Source organism: Juglans regia, chromosome 10 (assembly GCF_001411555.2).
Source record: "Juglans regia cultivar Chandler chromosome 10, Walnut 2.0, whole genome shotgun sequence".
NCBI classification, from domain to species: Eukaryota; Viridiplantae; Streptophyta; class Magnoliopsida; order Fagales; family Juglandaceae; genus Juglans; species Juglans regia.
Window position 1 is genome coordinate 14357578 of NC_049910.1, and position 27039 is coordinate 14384616.

Here is a 27039-nt window from a genome sequence, read left to right on the forward strand (position 1 = left end):
TCCTAGAACTACTGGATACTAATTTAATAAACTTTTAACCCTCATAGTCACAACATTCTACCATAATTCCGAATCCGACATCTATGGCAGCCCTCTCTATTGATACTGACTCGATGGTAGCCATTTTCCTTTTGACGACTTTACTCATCTATTAATATTCAATGACTTAATACTATGTCCATACATAGCACCAAAACATTTTAATTCAATTTATAGGTCGCCTCCTCCATGACGTGATCTCTACTCTGATACCAATTGTTAAAAACCCAACCATTGATCCAAAAATCTTAAAGACCGTTGAATACTAATTTGGTTAAACTTTTAACCATTAAGATCATAACACAGCATGTCTCCCATACAAGATACAAACGGACCTTTGATCAAGCTATCTATTCCCAAAAATGCATATAATTTATTCTTTAAGACAATTGGTTCACCAGCTCTATGAGTCAAACCTTAAGCAAATTGAATCCGGATTCTTGTCGAATTTTTAAAGAGCAATACTACTCTTCACCTAGATTGTATCATCTCTAATTATATGTTCTGATGTGACAGTTTAAGTGAAATGTTGACATATAAAACCACATTAAATGCATGTAATCAGTATGCATGGCTCTGGTAATGATAAGAAATAGACGGCATCTCTCATTTCTATAAATGGACAAGTAACTTGAATCACAACTCAAAAGGATACACAACAAGAAGAAAAAATTTCATTATAAAAACAACTATGAAACAATAAGTTAGCACATTTATGGGGTACACACATCTATGTTTTGTTTCATCAACAATAGAATGATCAAGAATAATGGACCATAAGAATTGGACTCTTCAGGACCAAAAAGTTCTGCGGCTGACAGGAAGACTCCTAGGTAACAGTTTTGGGTGTGTTAGCCCACGCATTCATCCGCAGCCTGTTCAGGGTAGACTTGTCTTCTTGGGTTGTCATCCTGCAGAGTAATTTCTGCAACTTCATCGTTCATAAGCTGAAGTCGCTACTGCATTCCCTAATCTAACTCAGTCTCCATTTGATCCACTGCTGTTTGACTCCTTCCTTATCATGTCCAATAAGTCTTGGACAACTTCAGACATTGGTGGCCTGAATTCTGGCTGGGACTGCAAATTATGCTTCAGATTAGGAAATCAGTTGGATAGAAGAGCATAATCAATCTAAGCAGACACCGAACTAAGGGAGGACTCTAACAAATATGTGTGTGGGGGTGTGCAGGTTTGACTCGTAAAAATTAACCTAAGCCCATTTGCTTCTATAAGAAATCTTATTTTCTCATTCATACTTTGGCCCCTCTAATATGAAATTATGGTTGTCTTAGAAATTCTGGTTCCACCCTGAATCAGAGAGAGAAAATTTGGTTGTATATGATAAATATTTGTCACTCTAAGCTTATTCTATTCAAACTTTTTGAAGCATTTATGCATTGACCTAAGTGTACCCACAAAAGGATGGTCAGGACCCAGAGGAGTCCCCCCATTATGGACTAAATCGGTCTTACTCAAAATCCTAGAAATCAACAACATTGCTCACCCGAACACAACGAGCAATAATGTCTGCAAAGTTCGACAGAGATTTGGCTGGGTATTCTCCATGGAGAGCAGGATCAACCATCCTTGATAATGTATCAATGTCATGAAGCTGGGGTATTGCCCATCTCACCAGATATTGCTCCCCACGAGTCCGTGAGCTGTCCAAAAGTTGAGGAAGATAAAATCTTCACTGTATAAAAAAAGCACAAGCAAATCTTAAGAACAATTTTTTCATGATTTGTACCTGTCATAGGACATCCGACCGGTTAAAAGTTCCAACATAACCACTCCAAAGCTGTAAATATCACTTTGCTCAGTATAAATTCCAGACTCAAATTCTGGAGCTCCATAACCATAAGCTGTTAACAGACTTCCTGATAGCTGAAATTAAATAACTTTAGATAGTTATGGTGGCAGCAATGGTGATAATAATCATTAATTGTGCGCCAATCCAACAATAAACTCAGAAAATAGGCTTTCCACAATTTCTAAAAGAAATAATGGTTACTCCCCTATATCCATAGAAGCAAGAAACCTCTCTATCTATAAGGATTATCACTTACCTGACTTACAGAGCCTGATGCTATTAATGGAGCCAGACCACAATCAGATACATGCACCAAAAGATCATCATCAAGAAGAACGTTTCCAGACCTAAAATTCTTGTGTATGACAGGAGGCTGACAGACCTCATGCAAATACCTTCACACAGAACACAACACAACGAAATCAGTACTAGAAACAGGGCATGACTCTTTTTAAATATTATGCCACAACAGAACAAGGATAACTCTCCTGCGCATATTCTCTTATTCAATTGTATGTTGACCAGTTTATAGATTAATTAGAGATCTGAGAACAGTACTAGTAAAGTTTCCTTTGCTCAACTGATGTAAAACCATTATATTGCATTCACACTTGATCCCACCTTTCGACCCAAGAGATGAACCAAATTCATGACCTCTTAATGTGATATAGGGGTTATTGTCCATGATGATCTGTTCATATCCACTTGTTATTTTATATCTGCTATTTACTCAATATATTTTTGCTCATCATTTCAGAAAAATTAGCTGAAAATTCCCAACCACTGCATAGTTAATTAATGTTAATATCTTGAGTCATCTCCCAATCGATAGTATCATGTTTGAGCATGTCTGGGCCCTAACAGGACTGCATTCACTTTTAAGACATACAGATTACTCAATCTGTTACATCTGGCCACAATTTGAAGATGTATGTTTTAAACCCATTATTAGTAGCGAAGTTAACAAGTTGGATCACAAACTATCATCTCAATGGTTATTTGACTTACTCTAAGGCTCTTGCAGCTCCAAGTGCCATCCGAATGCGGGCATTCCATGACAGTTTCTTTTTAAGTTCATCATCTGAGTGTAGTGTATCTTGCAGTGTCCCATTACTGCAATACTCATAGATCAGAAGCCTTTGACCATGCTCTACACAGTAACCGATAAGTTCAACAACATTGGCATGTTGGATTCTATCAATGTTGTTTACCAGTTCAAGAAATTCATCGTCCTTCTGACTGGAAGCTCTCTTGTCCAGTTTCTTGACTGCAAGTAGCTACAAAAGAATCCAAAAAGATCAAATATAAGTATCAGAAGCCATTCTAAACAAAACATAAAACAATTGCAGTACATAAGAGTGAGACAATTCAGAACATATTAGATTGACTACCTCCATAATGGATACAAAAAGCATATAAATACAAAAAGTTTTTATGATACAATAATCCTTTGATGATTTAATCATATTTATGTTGAACAAGAAGTCGAAACAGCAGGACCCACGGTAAAATAGAAAAACAGTCACTGAATAGGATGATAGTCAAATTTGGCATGGTAAGAACTTATTTCTGACGATAAACATGAAATCCTAATAAAGGGGATTGACTATCTTTCAGCATTAACTTCTATATAGCAAGCTGTTTTAATGCAAATACATAAAGATGTGAGCAATTGTGTGGGGCACAGAATGTAATTATTACTAGAAAAGTGAGATAATTTATTATTGTGAAAATAATGTGTATCCTGAAAGAATACCAGTAAAAGCAACCAAGTAAACGAGAAACAAACCCCTAACATCATCCTACAAGTACAATACCAGAGGCGACTAAGAACTAGTCATGTTTCCAAAACAATTTTCATACATTTCATACTGTGCACGATTTTAAGAATCAGGGAACATCAAGACAGCAATTGATGATGTGGTAACTGAAATGAATCAAATGACTTTCTCACTACTTCCTGGAAGGTTATTTGAGATGATGTTGTAGCTTGAATATTACTAAACTAGTGCTCCCATTCCTCTTCTATGTTTTCAATTCCAATGCAAGCTCAGTTATATCTCATATTTAGTTTTTAGTCAGTAATACGAGTACTTGGAGGCTACAAAGATAAAAACCTATACGTTTGATAAAAGGAAAAGAGCGTACAAGAAGAATATTGAGAATAGTCAAATTGCTAGAAGAAAAAGGAGCAAAAAATGCTTAAAGTAATGAGAGCCCAGGATACGTTCCAGTCATTAATCCACAACAAAGTAGTTGCTATAAATTAATGAAATCATAGTTATAGATAGAACCTTCCCATCAGGAAGCTGTGCCCTATAAACAGTCCCCAACATTCCTTGTCCTATAAGATTTTCTTGTGAGAAGCTGTTTGTATATTGCTGAAGGGATGCAATTGTGAAAGACTTCGCACGAGTGGGGGGATATAGAGTTTTGGAGGGAAGCTTCATTGTAGTCACTTCGGCAGGCAATTTTGGCGCTGCAATGACCTTTTCAACAGGAGGGGGAGGAGGGGGAGGAGGGGGAGGGGGAGGGTAAGGGGTAAGATGCATCAGTTGCATATCAAATGTACTCATGTCTTTCTCCTTTGGTAGTGTACCCCATCTCTGCACATTTCTCTCTTTCTCATCCTCTGATTTTGCAATCACTTCTACTCTTCTATTCTCTGCCTGATGGTCCTCCTTTGGTCTCACAACTGCCCCCTTTTGAACTGTTCAAAAATCCAGCCATGCATAAAAAAATTAATGGAATAAACATTATGATTAGGCACCGGATAACTTAATAGTAAATTGATTGGGAAATCAGAAATACTTTTTTACCTTTCTCATTGTTTGGTGGAGATAAAGATCCATTGTCTCTAGGATTCTGCCTGTCAGTTTCATATGCACCTATTTGATGTAGCCTGGAAAATCTGTCATCCTCCCTTCGTCTGCTAAACCATGGGATAAGGAGTGCAAGTCCCAGGGCCAGAATCACCAGAAAAAATACCGCCGCAATTGATATTCCAACCACCCGCTTAGTGGTCCAAACTTTCTTCGTTTTTTCAGAATTCGATTCCCCTGTTGCAGATGGTCCATCAGCCTGTTTCGGAGGCATACGTTCAGGAGATAGTCCCTTAAAAAATGGAGGTGCTGGACCCACTGGTGGAGGTTTTAATGGGGATGTAGGTGGAGTTATTAGTGGAGGAGTGGTAGTATTGAATGGGTTTCCATCTTTCCTGCATAGCAATTACCAAAATATTAGTAAAACAGGTGTGCAAACTAACAAGCATAACTACGTGGAATGCTGTTTACTCTTTTGTTGACAACAACATAATGCAGAATTAAATCAAAGCAAGACAGACACATTAACTGCAAGCAAATAAAATGAAAGTTGACAGCTGCAGCTGTGGTAGCAAAAGTACAGTCATCGATAAGTATAATGTTATTGTATAGGTATACATCACAACATTGATTGTTCTTAGAGCTGCTCAGAAACATGAATGGTAGATACGTTGACGTTGTGGGCCTGCTGCATGGAAATCCATGTGAAACAAAAATTTGCAAGACAGGAAGAAATGATATTTTGTCTAATTATCACCAGCTATTTTGCCAAGAAAAAGAGCCCCAAATCTAAAGGTAGCTCATTAGTTTATCCAATAAGGTTTCCAGACCTGCTAGTTTAAAGGGAGCTAACATTGGTCATTTTTTTGCCAATGACAGCAGAAATCAGAAAAACATGGAATGCGCTACATCAATTTCTTTTATCTATCTATAGCTATTTCTAAGCTGTTGATTCTTAAGAAACTCTTCCTGTAAAGGTCAAGAAAGAATCTTCATTTCAGAAAAATTCTAAATTGGTGGAATGCACTTCAATTATTGAAATATATCTCGTTTCCAACACAGGTCATATATTTGATGGTCATATTTCAAATGGAAATAAACCAATTAATTGAAGGCTCGGGGTTCTCACCTGAAGTATGGGATGCTTAGCAACTTCTCAGGTATTGGTCCAGAGAACTGGTTATTCTCAATATTCCTGTTAAACAAGAGGGACAGTTTTCATTAGGGAAAAAAACAAGTATAAGCAATTGAAGCATGATAAGGCAACATTATCCTACAAATTTATAAAACCTCTGCATGATTCTCAAATTAAAAACATAAGAAAATGAGATTTCTTCTAATTAAAGCATTGTTGAGAAGAATACAAATCTCTCAGAGGCAGATCTTGTAAAACATCAAGGGTCCCAGAAAGCTGATTGTTCTGCAAGCGTCTGACAACTACGAAGTTAGCACTATACTTAGAGATAAAGCAGATCTAAACAGCCTTACCAAGACAAAATACTTACAGGGTGGTCAGAGTAGACAAATTTTCAAAAGAAGGTGGGAGTTCCCCACTCAAATTGTTACTGGACAAATCTCTGCACAAAGATAAGTGACTCCATCAACTATAAATAGCCTATAAAGTTAATCTAGACATGAGAAGGTTGCCAGATATAAATGAGATCCTACAGATTGATCAACCCTGTCAGAGATTGAAAGGCATCCGGTATTTCTCCAGATAAATGATTGTCATTAAGAGACCTGAAAAGGCAAAAAACAAATAGGCTTATGAAAATTGGGATGACTTCTAGTAAGAACCAGCAAAACAGAAAAGTAGACAAGGGAAAAAATTACATGGCTGTCAGTTGAGTTAAAGAGGATAAAGTACTCGGGATGCTTCCACTGAACTGGTTAGCTGAAAGAAAACTGCCAAGGAGTAAAGATTATTATATCTTTTGCATTGGAATGCAGAACAGATGCATACTCAGGCAGATATAATATTTACAGAAATGAAATTTTAATTTGGCTAAAGACTAATGCATACAAGTTTTGCATCGTAGATGGCAACGTGGTCGGAATGCTGCCCCCAATGTGGTTGTTGCTTAGATCTCTGCAAAGGAAAAAAAAAGTAAGGATATGACCCCCACAAATGTATCAAAAAGAAAGATGACTGCCTAATACCCATAAGATCCCATAACATAAACATAAAAAGACTGGATTCCTGACTTGTCTTTCCCTTCTTATATCTAATTTTCATGCATAGGGGCACATCAGCCAGCTTGATAAATGAAACTGACAGAACATTCAAAATCAGGCATCAGGATTAGGGCTGTTAATAAACAGTGCTAAGCAATAGGCAGCTCGAATTCCGCTTGATTAAACTCAAACTCAACTCAATTCAATTATTAAATAGGTTGTTCGCAAACAAAAAATTAGACTCGATTATTAAATTATACAAACTAGTATAAAACTCATCTAACTTGATTAAAGTTCGCGAGCATGCTCATATAAAGCTCATCTCGACTCGTTACCTTGCTCATATATTAACACACACACACACATATATTAATATATAAAAATACATAATGATATATATGTATATAGTTCCCTATATATGAATATGTAGTACTTACAATGAATATATGTGTATATATAATTCACTATTTAATGAGTATGATTACGTAAATGTTATGAATATACTGATACTTTCTACAAGTAACAAGTATAATTGATTAGAGTTGGATAAGAGCCAAATAGTCATATGGTGTTGTAGCCATTTAATTGTATTTGTCAATAATTGTAATTGTGAGAATAAATTTGTATCTAATTGTATTTTTTTTTTTTTTGGATTGGCACTGGGTGTCTGAGAACAACGTCTCAACTAATCTTGGGGGTGCACAAGCCCTCAGTAAGGAGTTTCCCGCAAGTGCACCTCAAGTAATTGAAGGGGAAAATCCCCTAGTCCGATAGCTCCAAGGAATTGTTTCCACCCAAGAGGATTCGAACCTTACACCTGGAGGTAGCATACCACCAAGACCAAAGTCTTTACCACTTGAGCCAACCCCTAGGGGTTCTAATTGTAAAATGTGAGTAAAATATTTTTTTTGATAAGTACGAGTAAAATATTTTGTCATTTTATTGAGTTTGGATATGAGAATATCTTGTTCAAGTCGAGTTCAGACATCCAAAAAAACTCAATTCAAGTTCAAGTCGAGCTCGAGCCTTATTTTTTAATAATCGAGCCATATTTGACTAGGCACTACTCGCTCAAACTCGGCTTAGCCCTAATCAGGATACTCCAACAAGCAATGACGAATAAGAAAGCAGATCTACAAATGACACACCCAGCTTTGCATTTATTGATGAAAGGCATGTTACAAGTATTATTTATAAAATAATTAAACTGGGCCCTGGATACGGGCTCTCAGCCACTAGAACTTGTCTATCAAGTAATTCAAGGAACTCCTACTGTAGAATCAAGCACAATATGAAAAAGCAATAAATAAACTGGAAGAAATAGATGATGAAGTCTACCATATATCCCCAACTATAGATATCATTACCACAATGTGTGTGCATGCGGAACACGCAGAGAGAGAGAGAGAGAGAGAGAGAGACTTACATTGCTTTAATAGAAGCAAACAATCCTAAATTACTGCCCAGTTCTCCTCCCAAATTAGCACCATTGAGAACACTGTAACCCACATATCCATATTAGAGCTGACAGTTAACCACGTTTAGAAAATATCAATGGATGTGCATTGTCAGAATAGGGGTTTCCATACATTCTCATTATGTCTGTATTCGTACACACCACGCCTTGCCAAGCTTCACCACATGGGTCTCCACCAGTAGCAACCCATCCAGGAAGAAGAGGGGAGCCCATTGCAACATATAGGTTATTGATTGCAGCCACTGATTCAACGGAATTAACACTAGATAATGTTAGTTCTGATTGATAGAAACAATAGAAAAAAACAGTGTTGCAGACACTTCCACTTCATTTTTTCATTTGAGGGTGTTAGAGATAATATTTTCATCATGATCAATATATTTGATTATCCAAAACAAGATCAAGATATTTACCTTATTCTCATCTCCATGTAATTTCCCTATAAATAGGGGCCTATACTTTGCATTCAACCACAATTGATAATAATAAAGATTTAGCCCATAAAATCTCTCCGTAATTTACTTATAAAAAAAAAAAAAAAAAATCTCTCCCTAATTCTCCTCCTCTCTTTTCCATTTCAGTTTCTATGATAGTTCAACTTCTTTCACGGTATCAGAGCCCTCATCCAATGCCAGGCTCAATCCTGTGGATCACTTCTTTTTATTCAATCCTTCGTCTCACTTTATCTCTTTCACAGAATCTTACATCACAGAATCTTTAACCATATTTTGTCCCAAATCAACGCCTTTGGAGTATCTTTATAAGCTGGGAGCCTTTATCATTGGGTTCTTTGTTAGTCATTCTTAATTTGATATTATCTCTAACAGGGGTGCTTCTGAATGCTCATACTAAATAGCCACCCACCCTAAATGTCCTAAGCCCAATGAAGGTGGAAGCTGTGTTGCTACAACACCAAGAAACTTTATTGGCACTGGAAAACTTTGATTGAAAAACGGTTAAGCATTACTATTATGAAAGATTTCCAGCTAAGAATTTGTTCAGACTGGTGGTCCATCTCCAGAAAACTCAAAGCAAAATGACATAAAATAAAGGGTTTTATTTGGTAGCCATTAAAACATGGGAAAGAAAGAAGTAAAGTTAAATTTGGAATTATTCAATACAACTATTATTCCCCTGAGAAACAAAAACCATGAATAAGCTGCGCTAGACCGAGCTATTTGACCAAATTCTCGGTGAAAATTTACAATCATAGGACTCGAGGTCGGCATAAAAATACTATTTTATCTTTGATTTCTATTCATTTTTGCAACAATTTCTCAGCAACCAAACAGATAACAGACAAAAAGAATCATAATGCAGACGAATACCCAGGAAACAAAATCGAAATACCCTTACCATCACTTGGATTAGTCTCTCCACGCGAAACAGGAGCCGCCCAGATCCACAAGAACCACACCAAAACCAGTGCAGAGATCTTCAAATCCTTGGACTTCATAGCAGATCTCTTCCCACCCACTGATGCCATACTCAACCCCATTCCTCAATTCATTCTTTTCCAGCAAATCCAATCACAGAAGACATCCTTGAATCTGAAAACGAACTAGAAGCAAAATTAAGCTCACGGTCACTGACACGTTATCACAGCGCAGCAATCCAAAACACCCACAGACAATATCGCCAAAAGCAAAAACAAACAACCCCCATAATTCAGCAAAAACACTCACACACCTATATATTTAAAAGACAACACACATATATGTACATATTTAAACATACAATCAAAAAAAAAAAAAAAAGCGAACAGACAAAATCTACAAATATAAAAGAAAAAACTTACAAAGCAGCAGGGATTTTGGAAAATGCTGAAGAGAGCTGAAGTCTACGAAGCAGTTGGCAAAAATGGAAATGGAAAATTGATCACAAACAAAAAGAAGTGCGAAAGAATTTTTAAAGAGGAATTAAGCAAGACTTAGGAGCTAAGATTCAGTGAAAACAGCAACTAAGTGGGATACGTAAGAAAATAGTACATTACGTTAAAAAAAATATATAAAAGGTGCTAAATTTGGAGAACCCTAAGCTTTGGAAAGAGATGGGAAAAAAGAGAAAAAGGAGACGTAGAAAGGTGCAATGGGGGGTTTCTGCGAGACTCTGAAACTCTTTTCTTTCCATTTATTTATATTTTCTGAAGTTTTGTGCTTCTTCGCTTCCTTCTCTCTCTTCTCTTAACTAAACTAAGGAACAGTGTGTTTACGTGCGTGTCATTCCATATCTATATCTTCTCTGTGAAATGACCGTGACACGCTCTGTTCGGGCGCGTGTTCATGAAATTATGTTTTCTTCCTACTTTGAGCATGGTAATTTTTGCTTATTCTTCGAAATTCTACTAATCATTCTATACATCACATAATGTTTCTTTTAATTTTTTTTCTTTTTTATCATAATAAGTAAGTAGTGTATGAATAACAAATAAAAAAATTTAATTAATTTAGTAAAAATAAAAATAAAATATTTTTTAAAAAAATATATAAAATATGTAGTATGAAATTATGAGTAATTCAGAATAGGATTCCCGTGAGACGAAAAATTGCCAAATTCACAAAAAGAATATTACAAAATAAAATTTTATAAATTGAAATGGTTGTGTTTAAAATGTTGAATCTTCCTTACAAATAAAAAAAATAAATTGTATAATTTAATATACCACAACAAACCATCTTAATTTGTAAATTTTAGTGTGAAGACATGCATAATTATTATTTTTAAATTATGAGTAATGCTAAATATAATTATGGGTTGTGCAAGCGCCGCGCACTCCTTTTAAAAAAGAGTGGGATCCACCATTAAAAAATTTATTTCTTCACATGAGTCTCATATTTACTTATTTTTTTCAAAAGAGTTCTCTAACATACTGTCACTTTTGTGTACTCATTACACACTCTACTGATGTGATTAGTCAAAACAGTTATTTTATATTAAAAAAATAGCACAGTCAATCATATTGGTGAAGTGTACAAAAGTGACTGCACATAAAATTTTTATTTTCAAAATAAGTGCACGGTACTATATATAATTATATTTTGAGATTGGTAATGATATACCTACAATTATTTTACAACTAATTTACAAGCTATTTTACAATTAACCAATGTTCGTATATAAAGCTTTAAAGAATATAGGTATCATTAAGTATAATAAGAAAAACAAATCTATTTTCACTTATGCAAAGTTTTGTATATTTTCAAATAGTAAAAAAATATTTTAATCCAAGTTATAAGTGAATATGATTTGTATTATAGTAATTTTAGTCAATGAATAAGAATAAAAGTAACTCTACCTTAAAGTCAGTATATGATAATAAAAAGCACTAAAAAGTAAATGATAAAACCCAAAATTCTATGCCAAAGGATTCATGACATTTTCAATCTAGGTCAAATCGGAGTTTTTTAATTCTACTATATAAGTACACATAATCTATCATGGGATTCATTATATTCATAAAAAGAATTAATAATACCAATACTTTTATGTAGACTAGTGTAGTAAGCTTCTAGACTAACAGTGTATTTTAATGTTCAATAAACAAAAATATATATAAATAAATTTATTCTTTTTTTAATGGAAGCTATTGCATGACTAGACCTATATTTTATTATTCTATATATATATATATATGAAGAATACTACATGTAGTCGTAGAATGCACAAATATCACGCAATTGCTTTAAAAAGAATGTAGTTTACTATTAAAAAATTAACTTTTTTTTCATATGAATTACATATTTACTCACTTTTTTAAAGAGATCGTGTTGCGTTTGCGCATTCTACAACTGTAAATATCATTTATCTATATATATAACTCAAAAGGTTGAATGTGATTCTAAAATATCTTAATTCTCTCAAGAGTTCTTCTACTCAGTAGTTTTATATACACACCTGTTGATGTAGATCTTTATTTTTTATTTTTATTTTTTTCAGCAAGTGCATGGTGTAGAAAATACTGAATAAAAATTTTCTTTCTTTCTCTCAATCCCATGATGAAGTCAAGCAAGGTCTTTCCCTTAACATAAATGCTACCTACCGTATATAAATGTAACGAGAAAAAAGAAAATGCATGGGAAGAAGTTGTTGAGTTGGACTTTAAAATTGACTCGATTTCTATAAGAGCAATGTTAAGTACAGTTTCTAAATAAGAATTGTAATATAAGTATAAGCTATTTTAACTTTAAAATTTTTTAAAATTATAAAATTATCTCTCATAAAATGATATTTTTTCTCATTTAATAATGTGTCTGTATATATCATCTCTATTTGAAAATTGTAAATAGAACTTCTTTTTATTATAATATTAGTTTTATTACGACTTGGGAGGAAAGTGGAAACCACGTGCATGAAATGCGAAAAAACATATCGACTTGGAGTTGGGGTTTTACTTTTACCACCGAACTATAACGTAGTTAATAATAGCCGCCAGTTTTTCTATGGGCTTCACGTGGTCAGACGAATTGTCGTTAGCTTTCTGTCCAGTTGAAAATAAAATACACACTCAGACATTATTGGTTCTTTTTACTTTTTCCTTACAAAGTAATATTCTTTAATTTTAACATCTATTGCCATTGAGAATAAGGTTGGTAACTTAATTTAATTATTTATTTTTTAATTACGAATATGATAGATATATTAATATATGGTGTCAATGGTGTTACCTTTACGTTAATAGTATGATATTTTTTTCTTTTATTTCTCCAACTCAAGTTTGGTGTGTGACAATGTCCAAGATTATAATATATAATATTAATAGCATAATACTCAAACTTTCAAAATATAGATTTTGGATTCGAATTCCCATCCCAAATAAAAAATAAAAAAAATTTGGTGTGTGACAATCTTGAAATTGCAAAACACTCTTGAAAAATAAATTTATTGACCAGTTACCACCTACGTACCGATGGACCGGATCTAAAACTGTTCATCTAGGTCGAGTTTTTTTCTTTCAAGATCAAGACCCACATAGCAAAATATGGATACACCTTATACCCGATTTATTTTTATTTTTATCATTATATGGATTCAACAAGCTCTGGGGTCGAAGAAATTGTCTACAAAATTCAAATCGATGATCTGACTGAAAAGACGCTTTTGCCCCTAGCATTTTCATTTACCTATCTATTTACTTGCATAATCATGCTCTAATTAATTGTTATTGTTACTAATCTTATCATCATTAATTAGTTTATTGAGCGTCTTTTTGTCATTTTGTTGGCCGGCTGGGGCGGTATTTGTATGGAACTAATGTCTTGTTTAGACTTGTAGATGTGCTCTGTTTCTCTGTTTGTGCACTTCACAAGACTCATTGCAAAGAAGAATTTCTATCGACAGAACCTCAGTGATCTCCAGCATTTCTAGAATGAGGGATTTGTAAAACTGCAGTAGGAAAACTCTTTATCCCCAGCCAAAGCTGACATGTTTAATTAATGAAGCTTTGTGAATTTTAATGTACCCAAAAAAAAAAAAAAAAAAAGTAGAATCTGGAATCTGAGTTTTAAAAAATTTAAATTTATCTAGATTCTGGTTCGGGTTAGAAATTTGAGTTTCAATTGGGTGTGTTTGAATGTTAAAGTGAGTTGAGTTGAGATGATAAAATATTGTTAGAATATTATTTTTTAATATTATTATTATTTTAAAATTTGAAAAAATTGAATTGTTTATTATATTTTATGTTGAGATTTGAAAAAATTATAATAATAAGTTGAGATAAATTTGAGAACCAAACTCACTCAGATTTCTAGATCGAAATCTAGATGAATAGTCCTAGCCGGATACTATATAATTTCTATCACTTTCTGTCCCTTCACGTTTCCATTCGGACAACCTTAAGGTAGGGTATCTCTCAGTACTCTTCTACAACCGCAGGAATCTCTTGAATGGGTTGGCAGTGGCACACCTAACCAATGCATTTCTCCATCGCTACCCGATTTATAATGTGTCGTTTCTAATGTGTCCCTCAGCTCTTATTCGTTGGACGTGCCACTAGTATAATCTCTTTTTTTTTTTTTAATATTTTAAAATATTTTTTAAAACATTCTATCCGGATGCATTGACAAGAGCACTTTACATCTTCCAATGGCATAGATCGACAACTCAGTCTAGGAGCCGTTGATATGAGTTGATTTGAATTATAAATAATAATATTTTATTGATTGAGACGTGTTTTAATTTTTTTAAAAAAAATTAAATAAATAATAGATCCTATTAATAATTAGTTTAAAATAAATTGAATTAAATTCATCTTCTAAACACAAAGCACTATTTTCCGTCCAAAAAATACATATAGACCAGTCTTCTCTTTGTAAGAACAAAGTTCTTACAAATCTAATTCAATTGTTCTTTTAAAGACTGACATGTTAAAGAAAATTATCATGCTAGTTAGCCACAGTTTGGATAGTAAGATAAGATAAAATAATTTTAGATGAAAGTTAAAAATTTAATAAAATATTATTTAAATATTATTTTTTAATATTATTATTATTTTAAAATTTAAAAAATTAAATTATTTATTATATTTTGTGTGAAAAATTAATAAAATTGTAATAATGATATGAGATGAGACAAAACACTTTAACTATTCAAACAGAGTTTAATATTAGATATGACGGCGAGTACATTACTCTTTTTAAAAAATACATTTTTAAACAATTTTTAAAAAATACAAATTTATTAATAGTAACTTTTTTAAACATAAAAAAAATAAAATACACTAATAGTCAAACAGAAAACAAATAGAAAATGCATCAAAGAAATGAGCTCTATCCAAATATTTTCTATCCAAATAAAATACACTAGGATTCCTTTAGGGTTCGCCACATCAGCTTAATCCAGCAAGGATATTGCAGACAAGAAAAATTTTATTCTTAAGTCTCATACACCACATACCAACATTTTTATGATTTCTTTAATTTTATTCTCTTATCAAATGTGTGGTATATAGATTATGAGCAAAATAATTCAATTATTTTAAGAATAATAAAATAAAAAAAAAACTTCAAAAAAATTTTAAAAAAATAAAAAAATTTTGATATGTGATGTATAGGCTTATGAATAGCAATGCTCTGAGACAAATATCATGCAAAGATAAGACAGAAAAGCTCTTCAATTGGATTAATTTTGTTCCTTTTTCTATCAATCGAATTAAGGTTACCGTGGGAACGAAGCGACCACGAATGAGACGTAAAGTAGATCGAAGAACCGGAGAAGAAAAACCTTCATGAACCAAGCCATGGCGCACGATATGGCCCTTTGCTACAATGCACCGCCAACACACTTTTCTGATTTCTCCCCTCCTCTTCTTCTCCCTCACGCCAACACTACATATTTTAAAAAAAAATATGAAAAATGAAAATTTTCATCTTTTTTTAAAGACACAAAAAGAGAAAATAATGGAAAGATATGTAAAGTTTCGAATGGTGGAGATTTAGATAGTGAATTGTGATAAAAGTTGAAAGTTAAATAAAATATTATTTTTTAATATTATTATTATTTTAATATTTAAAAATTTTAAATTATTTATTTTATTTTATGTGATAATTAAAAAAAATTATATTGATGAAATGAAATGAAATGTTTTTCTATCTAAACCTAGTCTAGGCTCGTTTGGATACACAATATCTCAAAATATTTATAAATATTAGTGAAATAGTTTGAAGTAAAATATTTTATTGAGTTTAAGAAAAAAGAGATAAAAATATTATAATGTAAAATAATTTTTTAATATTATATTTATTTAAAATTTTGAAAAGTTGTATTATTTTTGCCAAAAATTTTCTCTTTTTAAGAGAGTCCTCCAAAAACCATTTTAGATAAGAGGACCTTAAAGTGACATTGCCATTACGTGGAAAAAAGAAAAATAAAATAAATATATATATATATATTTATATAAAAACCAGGTTAGAAAAGCCACTTTTGAAAAGAAAAAAGGGTCGGAAAGTCGTATAAGAATAAGATAATATATGCGGCTTGAAAGGTAAACGTTCTTTATATCTTTATCGGACCCGACCACTCATAAATTATAATTCTCATGACGACCTATCTATTTTTTTTTTTTCACTCCTCACTTTGTAACTTTATCTACCGAATTAAAAGAAAGCCATCTTCTTCTCACTAAACCAACATTTTTGGTTAAAATATCTTAATCCTCGGTTCAGAAGGCATTCATATAAAGCTAACGGAACAAAAGATAGTAATAAAAACTAAAGATAACATATGATGTGAGATTTGATTTCTATAAGAGAAATAATTTAATCACAAAAGAATTAGATAAAAGAAATCATATAAATTAACGTAACTTAATATGATTAATTAGATTATAAAGTTATTTTTATTGTAAAGTAGATCTAACGGATCAGATTAACTTATGTCAATTTGTGAGATTATTTTTATATAATTCCTTTATAGATGTAGCAATACTTTTTCCATAAACTCTCTACTCGATTCCCCCTAAAAATTCAAACACATCCCTTCTTCCTTTAGCCATCCTAAGAGCGTTGGTATTAACTTCATCAAAAGTCTAATCAAATATAAAATATGATGAATTTCATCAAAATAGAGCTGCATTGGATTAGCCAAAGAGATAAGTGTGAAACTTTAAGTTACAGTAAATATATATGTTTCATCAAATTTGAAATGCTACTGTTCACTCATCAAATCTATTTTTTATTTACTTTTAATCTCCAATGATCTTTTTTTTACTCGTTTAATTTTTAATCGTCTTGTAATAATAATGTAAGAATCAAATTAAATTATTTATTAATTAACATATAATTAGTGTAATTATAAAATATGAAAATAAAAAAAATATTATTATTAAAAAAATAATATTATATTATTATTTTGATGAATTCAATACTAATGCTCTAAGAGGGAGAATGAGCTCTAGCTCTCTTCAAAAACCCAAATACATATTGTGTTGTCGCAAAACAATTACTCCAATGAATACATACGCAACAATATCGATAAATTCTTTGGAATCCTCCACACTTTCTTCCCATTTTCATTAGCGTGCACACGCGCTAGTACAATCACGTGTTTTTTGAATGCCACTTGGAGATGTTTGGATTCGAAGATGACTTGAGATGAGCTGAGATGAGTTGAGATGGATTGTGAATAGTAATGAGATGAGTTGTGAATAGTAGTCAGATTTGTGAGTTAAAGTTACTGAATAGTAATTAATAGTAGTGAGATGAGTTGAGATGAGTTGAGATGACTTGCGAATCCAAACAAACCCTTAAGACTTATTTTCTAGACTTAACTCTTCCATTACGTTCTTACAGTGGAAGAGGAGATTTTTAACAAAATACGCCAACAGAGACGACTACAGTATATTTATAACAGCCACGAGTTTCCATTGTAACTATTTGATCCATTTGTTGGATTATGGCAGGTCGATGCCTTCTTGCTGTCCCATTCTTGACCAGTTTGAAAACATGAATTCGAACCTTTGATTTGTTGTTGTTGTTATTTTTTTTTTAATTTTATATAATAGCCATGATCTTGAACACTATGTTACTATAACATGATACTTTTGTAAACTACAATATCTGCGCTCTTATTTCGTATTTTAATTCTATTTTTAATGCATCGAACGTCTGTCGATCTATAACTTAAGAAAACGCTACATGTGACAGTGACCCTTATTAATTTTGTAGTCATTCAGCAACATAGGATACACAGTATACTTCAAAATTTTGTTTGAGGAATTATTATGTTGGTGGCCCACCACCTTTGATGCTATTGTCTTGTTGGATGTGACGCAGAATCTTTGTTTCTTTTCCTAAACCCCAAAACAAAAAACAAAATGCAATTTCCAATAACGAATTTCGACGTTTAATTTATGTTTACAGATAATTTGTCCATTCCATTTCAAAAAAACAAAAAAAAAAACAATATTGAAAAAAAAATCTTATAAAAAGTAAAAAAAATATATATATATATATATATCACAAACTTTTAAAGACAACAAAAACACATTCATGAGTACCATCTCACTCTACTATTTAATAAATTTTGAATTTTTTTATATTTTTTAAATGCCAGCAAAATTCTATAACAGTGAAATGATGATATAGTAGTGTTTAGATTTTGTTTTCTATTTTTTTAAAAAAATACGGCTGATTTTTCTTTTAACATTTTCAAGGTTTTTGACATGCAAAGATCTTCAATGAATATATAATGCTATTATATTGTTTCATTTTGTCCTCTCATTTTAATTGTTTATGTATTTAATTTTTTTATATTTTTTTCTTTTACTTACTAATTAAGAAAGTGACTATTAATGTATTAATTTTTTTTTAAAATTTTAAATATATTAAAAAATATAAATAAAAAAATGAGATTTTACCTAAGGACACACCCATGGCACCCTAACAACACTCATATATAAAACACTTTTTCTTTTCTTTTCTTTTGAGTGTATAAGAGACTAGAGTATTCCTATTGGATTCCCCATAACTTATTTTTCTCTATAATTTGAGGAAACATAGATGTTTGGATTCGCAGGACATTTCAGCTCATCTCAACTCATCTCACTACTATTCATTAATATTCAGCAACTTTAACTAACAAATCTCACTACTATTCACAACTCATCTCATTACTATTCATAATCCATCTCAACTCATCTCAAGTCATCTCAAATCATCTTCGAATCCAAACGTCTATAATTTTAAGAAAAAAAGTTAGGGAATGGAACCACTATTAATTTCCTAAATCACTTTTATCAAAATTTTATTCATTTCAATTAAATTAATTATTCTTCCAATCATCTACATTTTTCTCTCATATTCATATTATAGTTTTAAATAATAGTTTTAAAAATAATGTAAATAACTACGAAAATATAAAAATGAAATAATTATAAAAATAATTTAAATTTTTATTTAAAATATTCACTAGAGTAATAGCTTAAAATATAAGAAAAAAATATTGAGTAGTTAAATTTATAAATAGAAGTGAGAGAAAAAAATAATAAAGAAAGAATAGAGAAATATTATTTTAATAGAATAGAGAATGAGATGTAGAAAATTTTTAAAATATGAGTAAATTTTATAAAAAAATTTTATCAAATATATTTTTAACTAAATTATAAGAAATTTTATGAAGAGTCCAATATGAATGTCGTGAGCGGAAAAAGTAAAAAGTTGTTATTTTCGTTGACAAGAAAGGGAAAAGTATAAAGCTATCGGTAGTAAAAGAATTTGTTATAAAAACCTAAAATTACTTATTGGCCCTGCTTAGCCATTGAGACGAACGACCCGAATTCAATTCCATAATCGCTTATCCCATTAGGGTGTGGAATGGAATCCAAAGTAAAAAACAATAGACTCTCGTGGAGTAGTCCAACCATTGTTCAAAGAAAGAAAATATAATATATAGAAGGTAATTAAGAAAAATTTATAAAAAATTTATTTTTCTACGTGTTAATTATTAAAATGTTGAAAATTATAAAATTTAAAATTTGAATTTAAAAAAAATTAATAAAATAAATCTTGTATATAAAAGTGTAAATAAAAATTATAAGTAGATGTATCACTATTTATATATATATATATATATATATATACTTTTTTTTAAGAATTCTTATTAAAAAAAAAAAAAAAAGGACGGTGGATCAACTGTTGTTGCTCATCAGTTGCAATTATAATTAGTTCGTGCTAAGTTTAGTTCTATAAATTAGGGGTGTACAGGAACCGACCAAACCGGCCGCAACCTACTGGAACCGACCGTCGGAGTCAGGAACCGGCCGGCGTGCGGTCCATATTTGCTGAAACCGAAGTTTTCCGGTTCGGTATCGGTTCGACCCAGTGAAAAACCGATGAACCGGCCGACCGATTCTTATTTTCTTTTTCATTTTATACCTATATAAGAAACGACGCCGTTTCATTTAAATGAGTGAAACGGCGTCGTTTTAATCCACCTAGTTGAAAAAAAAATAAAGCAAACGGCGTCGTTTGGTCTCAACCAAACGGCGCCGTTTCATGATTAGGTTAAGGTCCCCCTTCCCCTTTCTCGTTCTCATCTTTTTGCGCCGCTCGTTCTGCGTCTCAGCTCTCTCTCTCAGATTCTCTCGTCTCCCTCTCAGCTCCCTTTCTCTCCGATGCCATCCCTCTCTCCCTCCATCCATTTGCACCGTTTCATCCATTTGCATCGTTTCAAGCTTCCATCTCCGATTCGTTGAGGTTTGTTGATGGGGACCACGGTTCTTTTATTTTTCTCAGAGAGGGTACCGATATTGTTGTGATAATGTGATATTTGTTGTGAATTATTTGATATTTGTTGTATATATTGTAATTTTGTGAATTTGTGATGATGGAGTTCGAGTATACATGTAAATTTGCTCAAACCGAAGTTTTCCGGTTCGGTTTTTGTGTTTCTCATTCCTCTCTCTCTCTCTTCACTCTGCCGACAACGCTGACCAACCGACCGGTAGAAAACCGAGACCGACGTCGACGGTTTTCTTCCCCTTCACCGGCCGGTTTCAGTCGAGATATTGAGAATTTTCAGTGTATCGGTGCGGTCTCGGTTTCGACTCTAAACCGAACCGATAGGTCGGTTTTTCACCCCTACTATAAATGTAATGATTATATGGATGTGATGGGGTTAAATTTTTGAATTTCGCCATTTGATTCAATTCTTTTAATTGTTTCCAAATCATGTTTATTGAGTATTTTATATTTATTACATAATAAATGTTGACTGATTCACAAACTTTGTTTATCCCTTATCGTCTGACGTGTAATTCAATAGATGTTCCCTCTCGTGGATTCTAATCTCGATAGAAAAGTTGTCATCTTTTTGTAGAAAAGAAAAAAAAGGAAATCGTGAATATAATAATATCATGTACAATTACCGTGAGATTATAAGGTCTGATTTGGTTATACAAAATTAAATTATCTTATCTCATATAATTATTATAATTTTCTTAAACTCTTACACAAAATATAATAAACAATTTAACTTTTTCAAATCTCAAAACAAAAATAATATTAAAAAATAATATTATAATAATATTTTATTAAACTTTCAACAAAATATCTAATCTTATCTTATCGAAACTACATAACCAAATGTCATTTAATAACTTAAAAAGGAAAAAAGAAAAATACTAATTTTATTTAACAAAAGAAAATACCAGCAAGCCAATTGGGCTATCCAACCCCAAATAATAGTCCCTCAATAATAGCCCTCCATATAAGTACTTCAATTTACATATCTTGCACCTATCCTACAGAAGATCAAAAACTCCACAAAAAGCTTTCGTGCCCTCATCGTCTTTCACCCTGACCAGACCCAGAGAAAACAAGCTTCCAAGTCTCGTGCCCCCTTCGTCTTCCACCCTGACCAAACCCAGAGAATACCTTGCCGAGCTGTGACGGGCTCTGTCTTGCCGAGCCACAACGGGCTAATCTTGTGACCCCCAAGCACCCATACCAAACCTAGGGTCTTGAAATAAAATTCTTATATGACGGACTGATTTTGAGAATACTACCCCATTCACTAGCTGAGTTCTTTGTTTTTTCTTTTCCTTTTGGTTCATTTGGCCTTCGACAACAATGAAGCCTGAGAGAGCGACCTGCGGTGGAGTTGACGGCAGTGAGAAAATGGTAGCAAGCTCAGCATTATAGATCTAAGAAAATGGCGGTGTGGTTTTCTTAGGTTGCTCACCACTTTTTTTTTTTTTTGTATGAAAAAAATGAGATTTGTGTGTTATGGTGGTGTTGGGTGTTATCGGTGATGGTGTTAGGAAAAAATTGAACTATGTTTTTTCTCCTAAAACATAGAGGTTTGTTGGGCTGGACGATTGGGACATGGTGTCTGGGCTATTTTCATGGTGGTACGCAAGTTAGATGTGGGGTTTCGCATTGCACTTTCCTTGCGGTGCCATGCAATGCTGGGTTGTCTAATGATGCAATGATTTACTTATTTATTTATTTTGCAAGGGATGGTGGCGTGCGGTGGGGTTTTGGAGGTGTGTTAACGGAGGGTAAACGTAGTGTACTTTCTCTCTATGTATGTGTGTGTGCAGTGGCTTCCAAATTCGGGATTGATGTGGAGGGGCTATTGTGGGTTCTATCATGCGGCAGTGGAACTGAGATGGCATTGGGCTAGTGGTGGTGAAACTCTACTTTCCTATCGTGCAGCGGTGAAACTAGAAGCACCATCTGGATCGATTTTCCTATCGTGAATGAGTGTCTTATTTTCTTTCTCATGTGAATGAATGTATTGTAAATTTGGTGTAATTTATTAGGTGGCAGCATATGTGTGGAAGGCTGTTAAACAAAGAAAAATAGCCTGACCGGTTAGAAGCGGAACTGTTAATAAAAACTTATTTTTTCATGTATCAACTATTGATATGTTTAAAATTATAATATTTAAAATTCAAAATTTGAATTTAAAAAAAACTGACAAAATGAGTCTTATATGTAAAATTATAAATACATGTAATATTACTAAAAAAAATTCTAAGTAATCAAAATCCACCAAATTCTATAGGAACAGAATTTTGGCAATCCACAAAATTTATAAAATTTTCAAAATTTCTCATAATTTCATTCATAAAAATCAATAAAACTTAAAAAAAAATCTATTTCAAAATTTAAAATTTTCATATAATCATTAATGAAACACAAAAATTAATATAACTTTTACAAACTTCAAAACAAAAAAGAGAAATGATTTAGCTACAAAGAAATTCCACCAAATTAAACCTACAAACTTATGCGACTTAATGTGGTATGTTAGATTGTAAAACTACTTTTATTGTAAAGTAGATTTAACGTATCAAATGAAATCATATAAATTTGTTGATTTATTTTTGTAAAATCTTTTTGTGGCTAAAGCAATTCTCAAACAAAAATAAATTAAAAATATATATTCAATCAACTTTTTAACTTTATTTATTTGCTTTCACAAACTCTAATACAATATTTATTTAAAAAAAAAATTATTCAACTTTTCTATCTCAAATAAATTGTCGCAATTTTCAAATATTCCAAATAGCCAAACACAGTCTAGAGAGAAAGACGAGAACTAATAATTTCACTATCTTTCTAATCAGCCACAAGTTGGAGAAAGGTCAGTCTCCCATATATGTATCCATTAGAACACAGAAAATAAACAAAAAGAAGAAGAAAACAACAATCGACAACACAGAAGACAGTGTGGTGTGGAGACAGCTGAAAATTGGCACCATGCGTTTCTTTCTTTCTGTCTTCAAATATTATAAATTCTATGATTTAGATAGTCAGATTGTAGGACCCAAAATCATGTTGGGTGGGGCCGAGCAATTGGGTATCTTTCATTATATTGTTAACTAACAACTCTCAATTAGTCCCAATCATGTTCTCTAAAAGTCATATTACTCTCACATGTAAACAAACTTGTCAAAGTTTTAATAAAACTTGGAAGAGGACAGGACCAGAGTGTACAAAGTCCAGATAGATATAGCTTGGAATCCTTCTCTTACGTGGCTACCTAACACTTCTTGCATGTCATTTCAAAAACGAAAAATTCTTATCATCAGTCACTATTTACTATCTATTTTAAAATTCTTATAAAAATATTATAAGTTTACCATTTTTCTTCTATTTAATGCGTCTATCTCATTCTCATTTAAAGTCTTTCAAGTCTTTTGCGTAGAAAAGTATGTTAAAATTTCATATTTTCTATTGACTTTTATATAATCTAATAAAAAAAATCTCAAAACCTTTCTAAAAAAATATTAAATATCCTTATCTAAAGGTACTCGATCCTCACTTATAATCAAGTCACGGAATAGGGGAACTTCCGGCCTGCAAAAGACAAATATAAAAGGTTGATGCTAAAATAGCCCCCGTTCTAAGCCCAAAGCGAGCTGTCCAGAAATTGTAACCCAGCCTAGTTGACCAAATTATGCTGAATTAGACAAATTCTAATCTCTAACCCAATTCGAGTAAAATGTATAGATCTCCCCAAAATAAGTACATGTTGAATCAATGCTTCTCTCCCATTTTTTCAGCCCATACAAATAAATGGTCTCTGAGCCCACCTTGTTTTTTTTTTTTATTACTTTTTCCAAACAACAAAAACATCCGTAGCTCCAAGAACCTTCCCACCCACAATGGTGTAAGTAGGTATGAGCAACTATAAAGTATGACTATTATATTATCTTAACGTCTTATATAAAGTCATAAAGGTTTGTTTAAGTGGTCAAGGTAATCCAAAATACAACTCTAATAAATTTATATTCTTTTTGAATGTATAAATTTTAATTTAATTTATATTGTAATTTAGGTCTAAAATTTTTTTTAGACAAAAAAAAAAAAAAAATATTATAAACCCAATAGATTATTGGGTTGAGCAAGGGGTGGGGCGGGGTGTGGTTTCAACCCCACCGGGTTGGAAACCTTCCACCCGCATGGTGCGGGACAGGGGGCGGGGAAGGTATGATGTGGGTTGCACCCTTAAGTGACCGTTGCTTTTGGAACCTTTTCAGAAGCCAGGCCACTTTCCTCAAATTTTGATGATATATGAGGCGAAAAATTTTATTTTACTGTAGGTATTGTGATAGATTACTTATTTTTTCAAGTCTATATGCAAATTTCTTTTAATAAATTATAGCTCAATACATAATTTTTATAATAATAAAAATATAAAATAAACTGATTTTATAAATATTTCATAATTATTTAAGAATTTTGTAAATAAATATATTTTTATTCGATATTTTTTTTTATAGAATTTGATTTTATAAAAATATTGTCATCTTATAATATTATTATGAATTAGATTATATAAAAAAAAAAACTGGGTATGTAATTTAAAAAATTATTATTACTTATTTATAAATATATTTATAAATATATTTATAAATAAAACAAAATCATTACAAATACTATACAATCATTTGTGGGACCTACATCTATCTCTTCTCCAACAACTTAAAACCATCTCATCTCACTTCCAATCCAAACACACAAAATTTTCAAAAATCATCTCAACTCACAAATCTCACTACTATTTATAAATTATCTCAACTCATTTCATTCCATCTCTCAATCCAAATGGGGCCTAAGAACATTTATTCGACCTGCTGTCATATAGGTTGAATAGTATAAATGGCTTGCTATCATGTGATATTTATTTATTTTAATACTAATCTTTTGGTTTGTTATTTAATACTCAATTAGAGATGGAAGAATGTTAAGATATAAAATAAATAATAAAATCTATCTCTTCCTATCAAATTAAACTTTTGGGACAAATGGTAATTCACATGGTATTAGAGCAGAAGTCTTGAGTTCGAATTCTGACTCTATACTTTATCCTATTTAATTAAATATTCTACGTATTGGGTCATCCATTGAGGGAAAATCTGACCCACACATGAGGGGAAGTGTTAAGATATAAAATAAATAATAAAATCTATCTCTTCCCATCATATTCAACTTTTGGGACAAATGATGATTTCATATGGTATTAGAGCAGAGGTCCTGAGTTCGAACTCTGACTCTACACTTTATCCCATTTAATTAAATATTCTACGTGTTGGGTCATCCATTGAGGAAAAATCTGGCCCACACGTGATGGAAAGTGTTAAGATATAAAATAAATAATAAAATTTATCTCTTCCCATCAGATTAAACTTTTGGGATAAAAGATGATTTTACAAAGAAAATATATTGAATTGTAATATTGATACAACTCAAAACTCTCTCCCCAAATTCACATGAAGACTCTGTCTCTCTCCATGTGTCTTTGACTTCATATTTTCAATGCTCATTGCCGAAAATAGTTGAACTTCTCTTCTATGTTACATTTATTTTTTTTTCTCATTTTCCACTCTTGTTCTTTACTCCTCTATTTTCTGGATTTTTTTTGTTACTAGATTTTTATGATGGGATTGTGTTGGAAGCTTCTAATCAACCAAAATCTCTTTGATTTAAAATGTGAAAATGATCAGTGGTGGAGGATTACAGAGAGAAGTCATAGGGTTTCAAAGTTCATTTCTATTGATGTCTCTACTATGGACTGGTTGGCAACTACGGCGGGACCTTGCAGTGCATATGTTGGCTCTTCAGAGTTCTATAAAACTCGTAGAAAGGGAAATCAAGTGTTGTTGGTCCAAAGATGTCATAAAAGTTATGGCCGATTCTTGAAATTGTCGGAATATGGGCAAGAAATGAGGCGAGGTTTCATCGCTATCCCAGAAGGTTTGAAGGGAGATGGTTGGAGGAGGTTTGATGCATCGCTGAGAGAGGCTGTTAATCCCTCCTTTATTTTGGGGGTGAAGAACAGAGCACCCTTGAAGGATTCATCTCCTATACACGTTGTCGTGGGAAGTAATGAGTTTTTTTTGGAGGTCCTGAAGAATTCACCTTCGTGTTTGGGGGCTAATGGTAGCTTGGAGGGTAGGCGTGATGCGCGTGGGGTGGCCGGTGGGGAGGTGGTGCAGCTAGTGTTGTAGTTGTATCATTCTCTCAAGGGTGACGGTTGGTTTTCCAAGGGTGGCTTGACAGGGGATAAAAATTGATTCTCATTAGTGGACATGAAGGAAAAAGTTGATTTAATGTTGCATTGGGTGGAGCTGGGACTGGGTTCAATGGGCTATTAGGATTAAAGGCTGGCTGATTGAGTAAGCAGAAGATTGATGCTGTTAATGGGTTGGACAATGATGCAAACTTTAAGAAGGCCAAGGCATCGAAAGGAAAAAACAAGGTTGATGGTCA

General features: G+C 32.4%; 1 protein-coding gene across 3 annotated transcripts; it reads right to left on the reverse strand.

Moving 5' to 3' along the window:
• Positions 1-779: 779 nt before the first annotated feature.
• LOC109022291 (protein STRUBBELIG-RECEPTOR FAMILY 3-like) lies at positions 780-10445 on the reverse strand. 3 transcript variants are annotated; one of them, XM_019005163.2, is made up of 17 exons: positions 10122-10445; positions 9680-9873; positions 8436-8565; positions 8273-8344; positions 6695-6760; positions 6505-6576; positions 6340-6411; positions 6177-6248; positions 6036-6101; positions 5801-5866; positions 4669-5066; positions 4144-4559; positions 2858-3126; positions 2106-2244; positions 1787-1923; positions 1544-1700; positions 780-1116 (listed from the first exon to the last, which is right to left on the reverse strand). In XM_019005163.2, the coding sequence occupies exons 2-17, from the start codon at positions 9819-9821 to the stop codon at positions 1018-1020; spliced, it is 2373 nt and encodes a 790-aa protein (XP_018860708.2). In that variant the 5' UTR covers positions 9822-9873; positions 10122-10445; the 3' UTR covers positions 780-1017. The 3 variants fall into 3 exon arrangements, with proteins under 3 accessions (XP_018860708.2, XP_018860707.2, XP_035550443.1); XM_019005162.2 differs by having other exon boundaries at positions 9680-9884; XM_035694550.1 differs by lacking the exon at positions 10122-10445 and having other exon boundaries at positions 9680-9989.
• Between the last annotated feature and the right edge of the window lie 16594 nt (positions 10446-27039).

Bases quoted from the DNA above. Each gene is read 5' to 3' on its own strand.
- LOC109022291 (XM_019005163.2), bottom strand. From the start codon at position 9,821: ATGGGGTTGAGTATGGCATCAGTGGGTGGGAAGAGATCTGCTATGAAG. The intron at 3,127-4,143 runs GTTCTATCTATA...ATTCTTTTGTAG, and splicing joins CACAGCTTCCTGATGGGAAG to CTACTTGCAGTCAAGAAACT. The intron at 2,245-2,857 runs GTAAGTCAAATA...TTCTGTGTGAAG, and splicing joins GGAGCTGCAAGAGCCTTAGA to GTATTTGCATGAGGTCTGTC.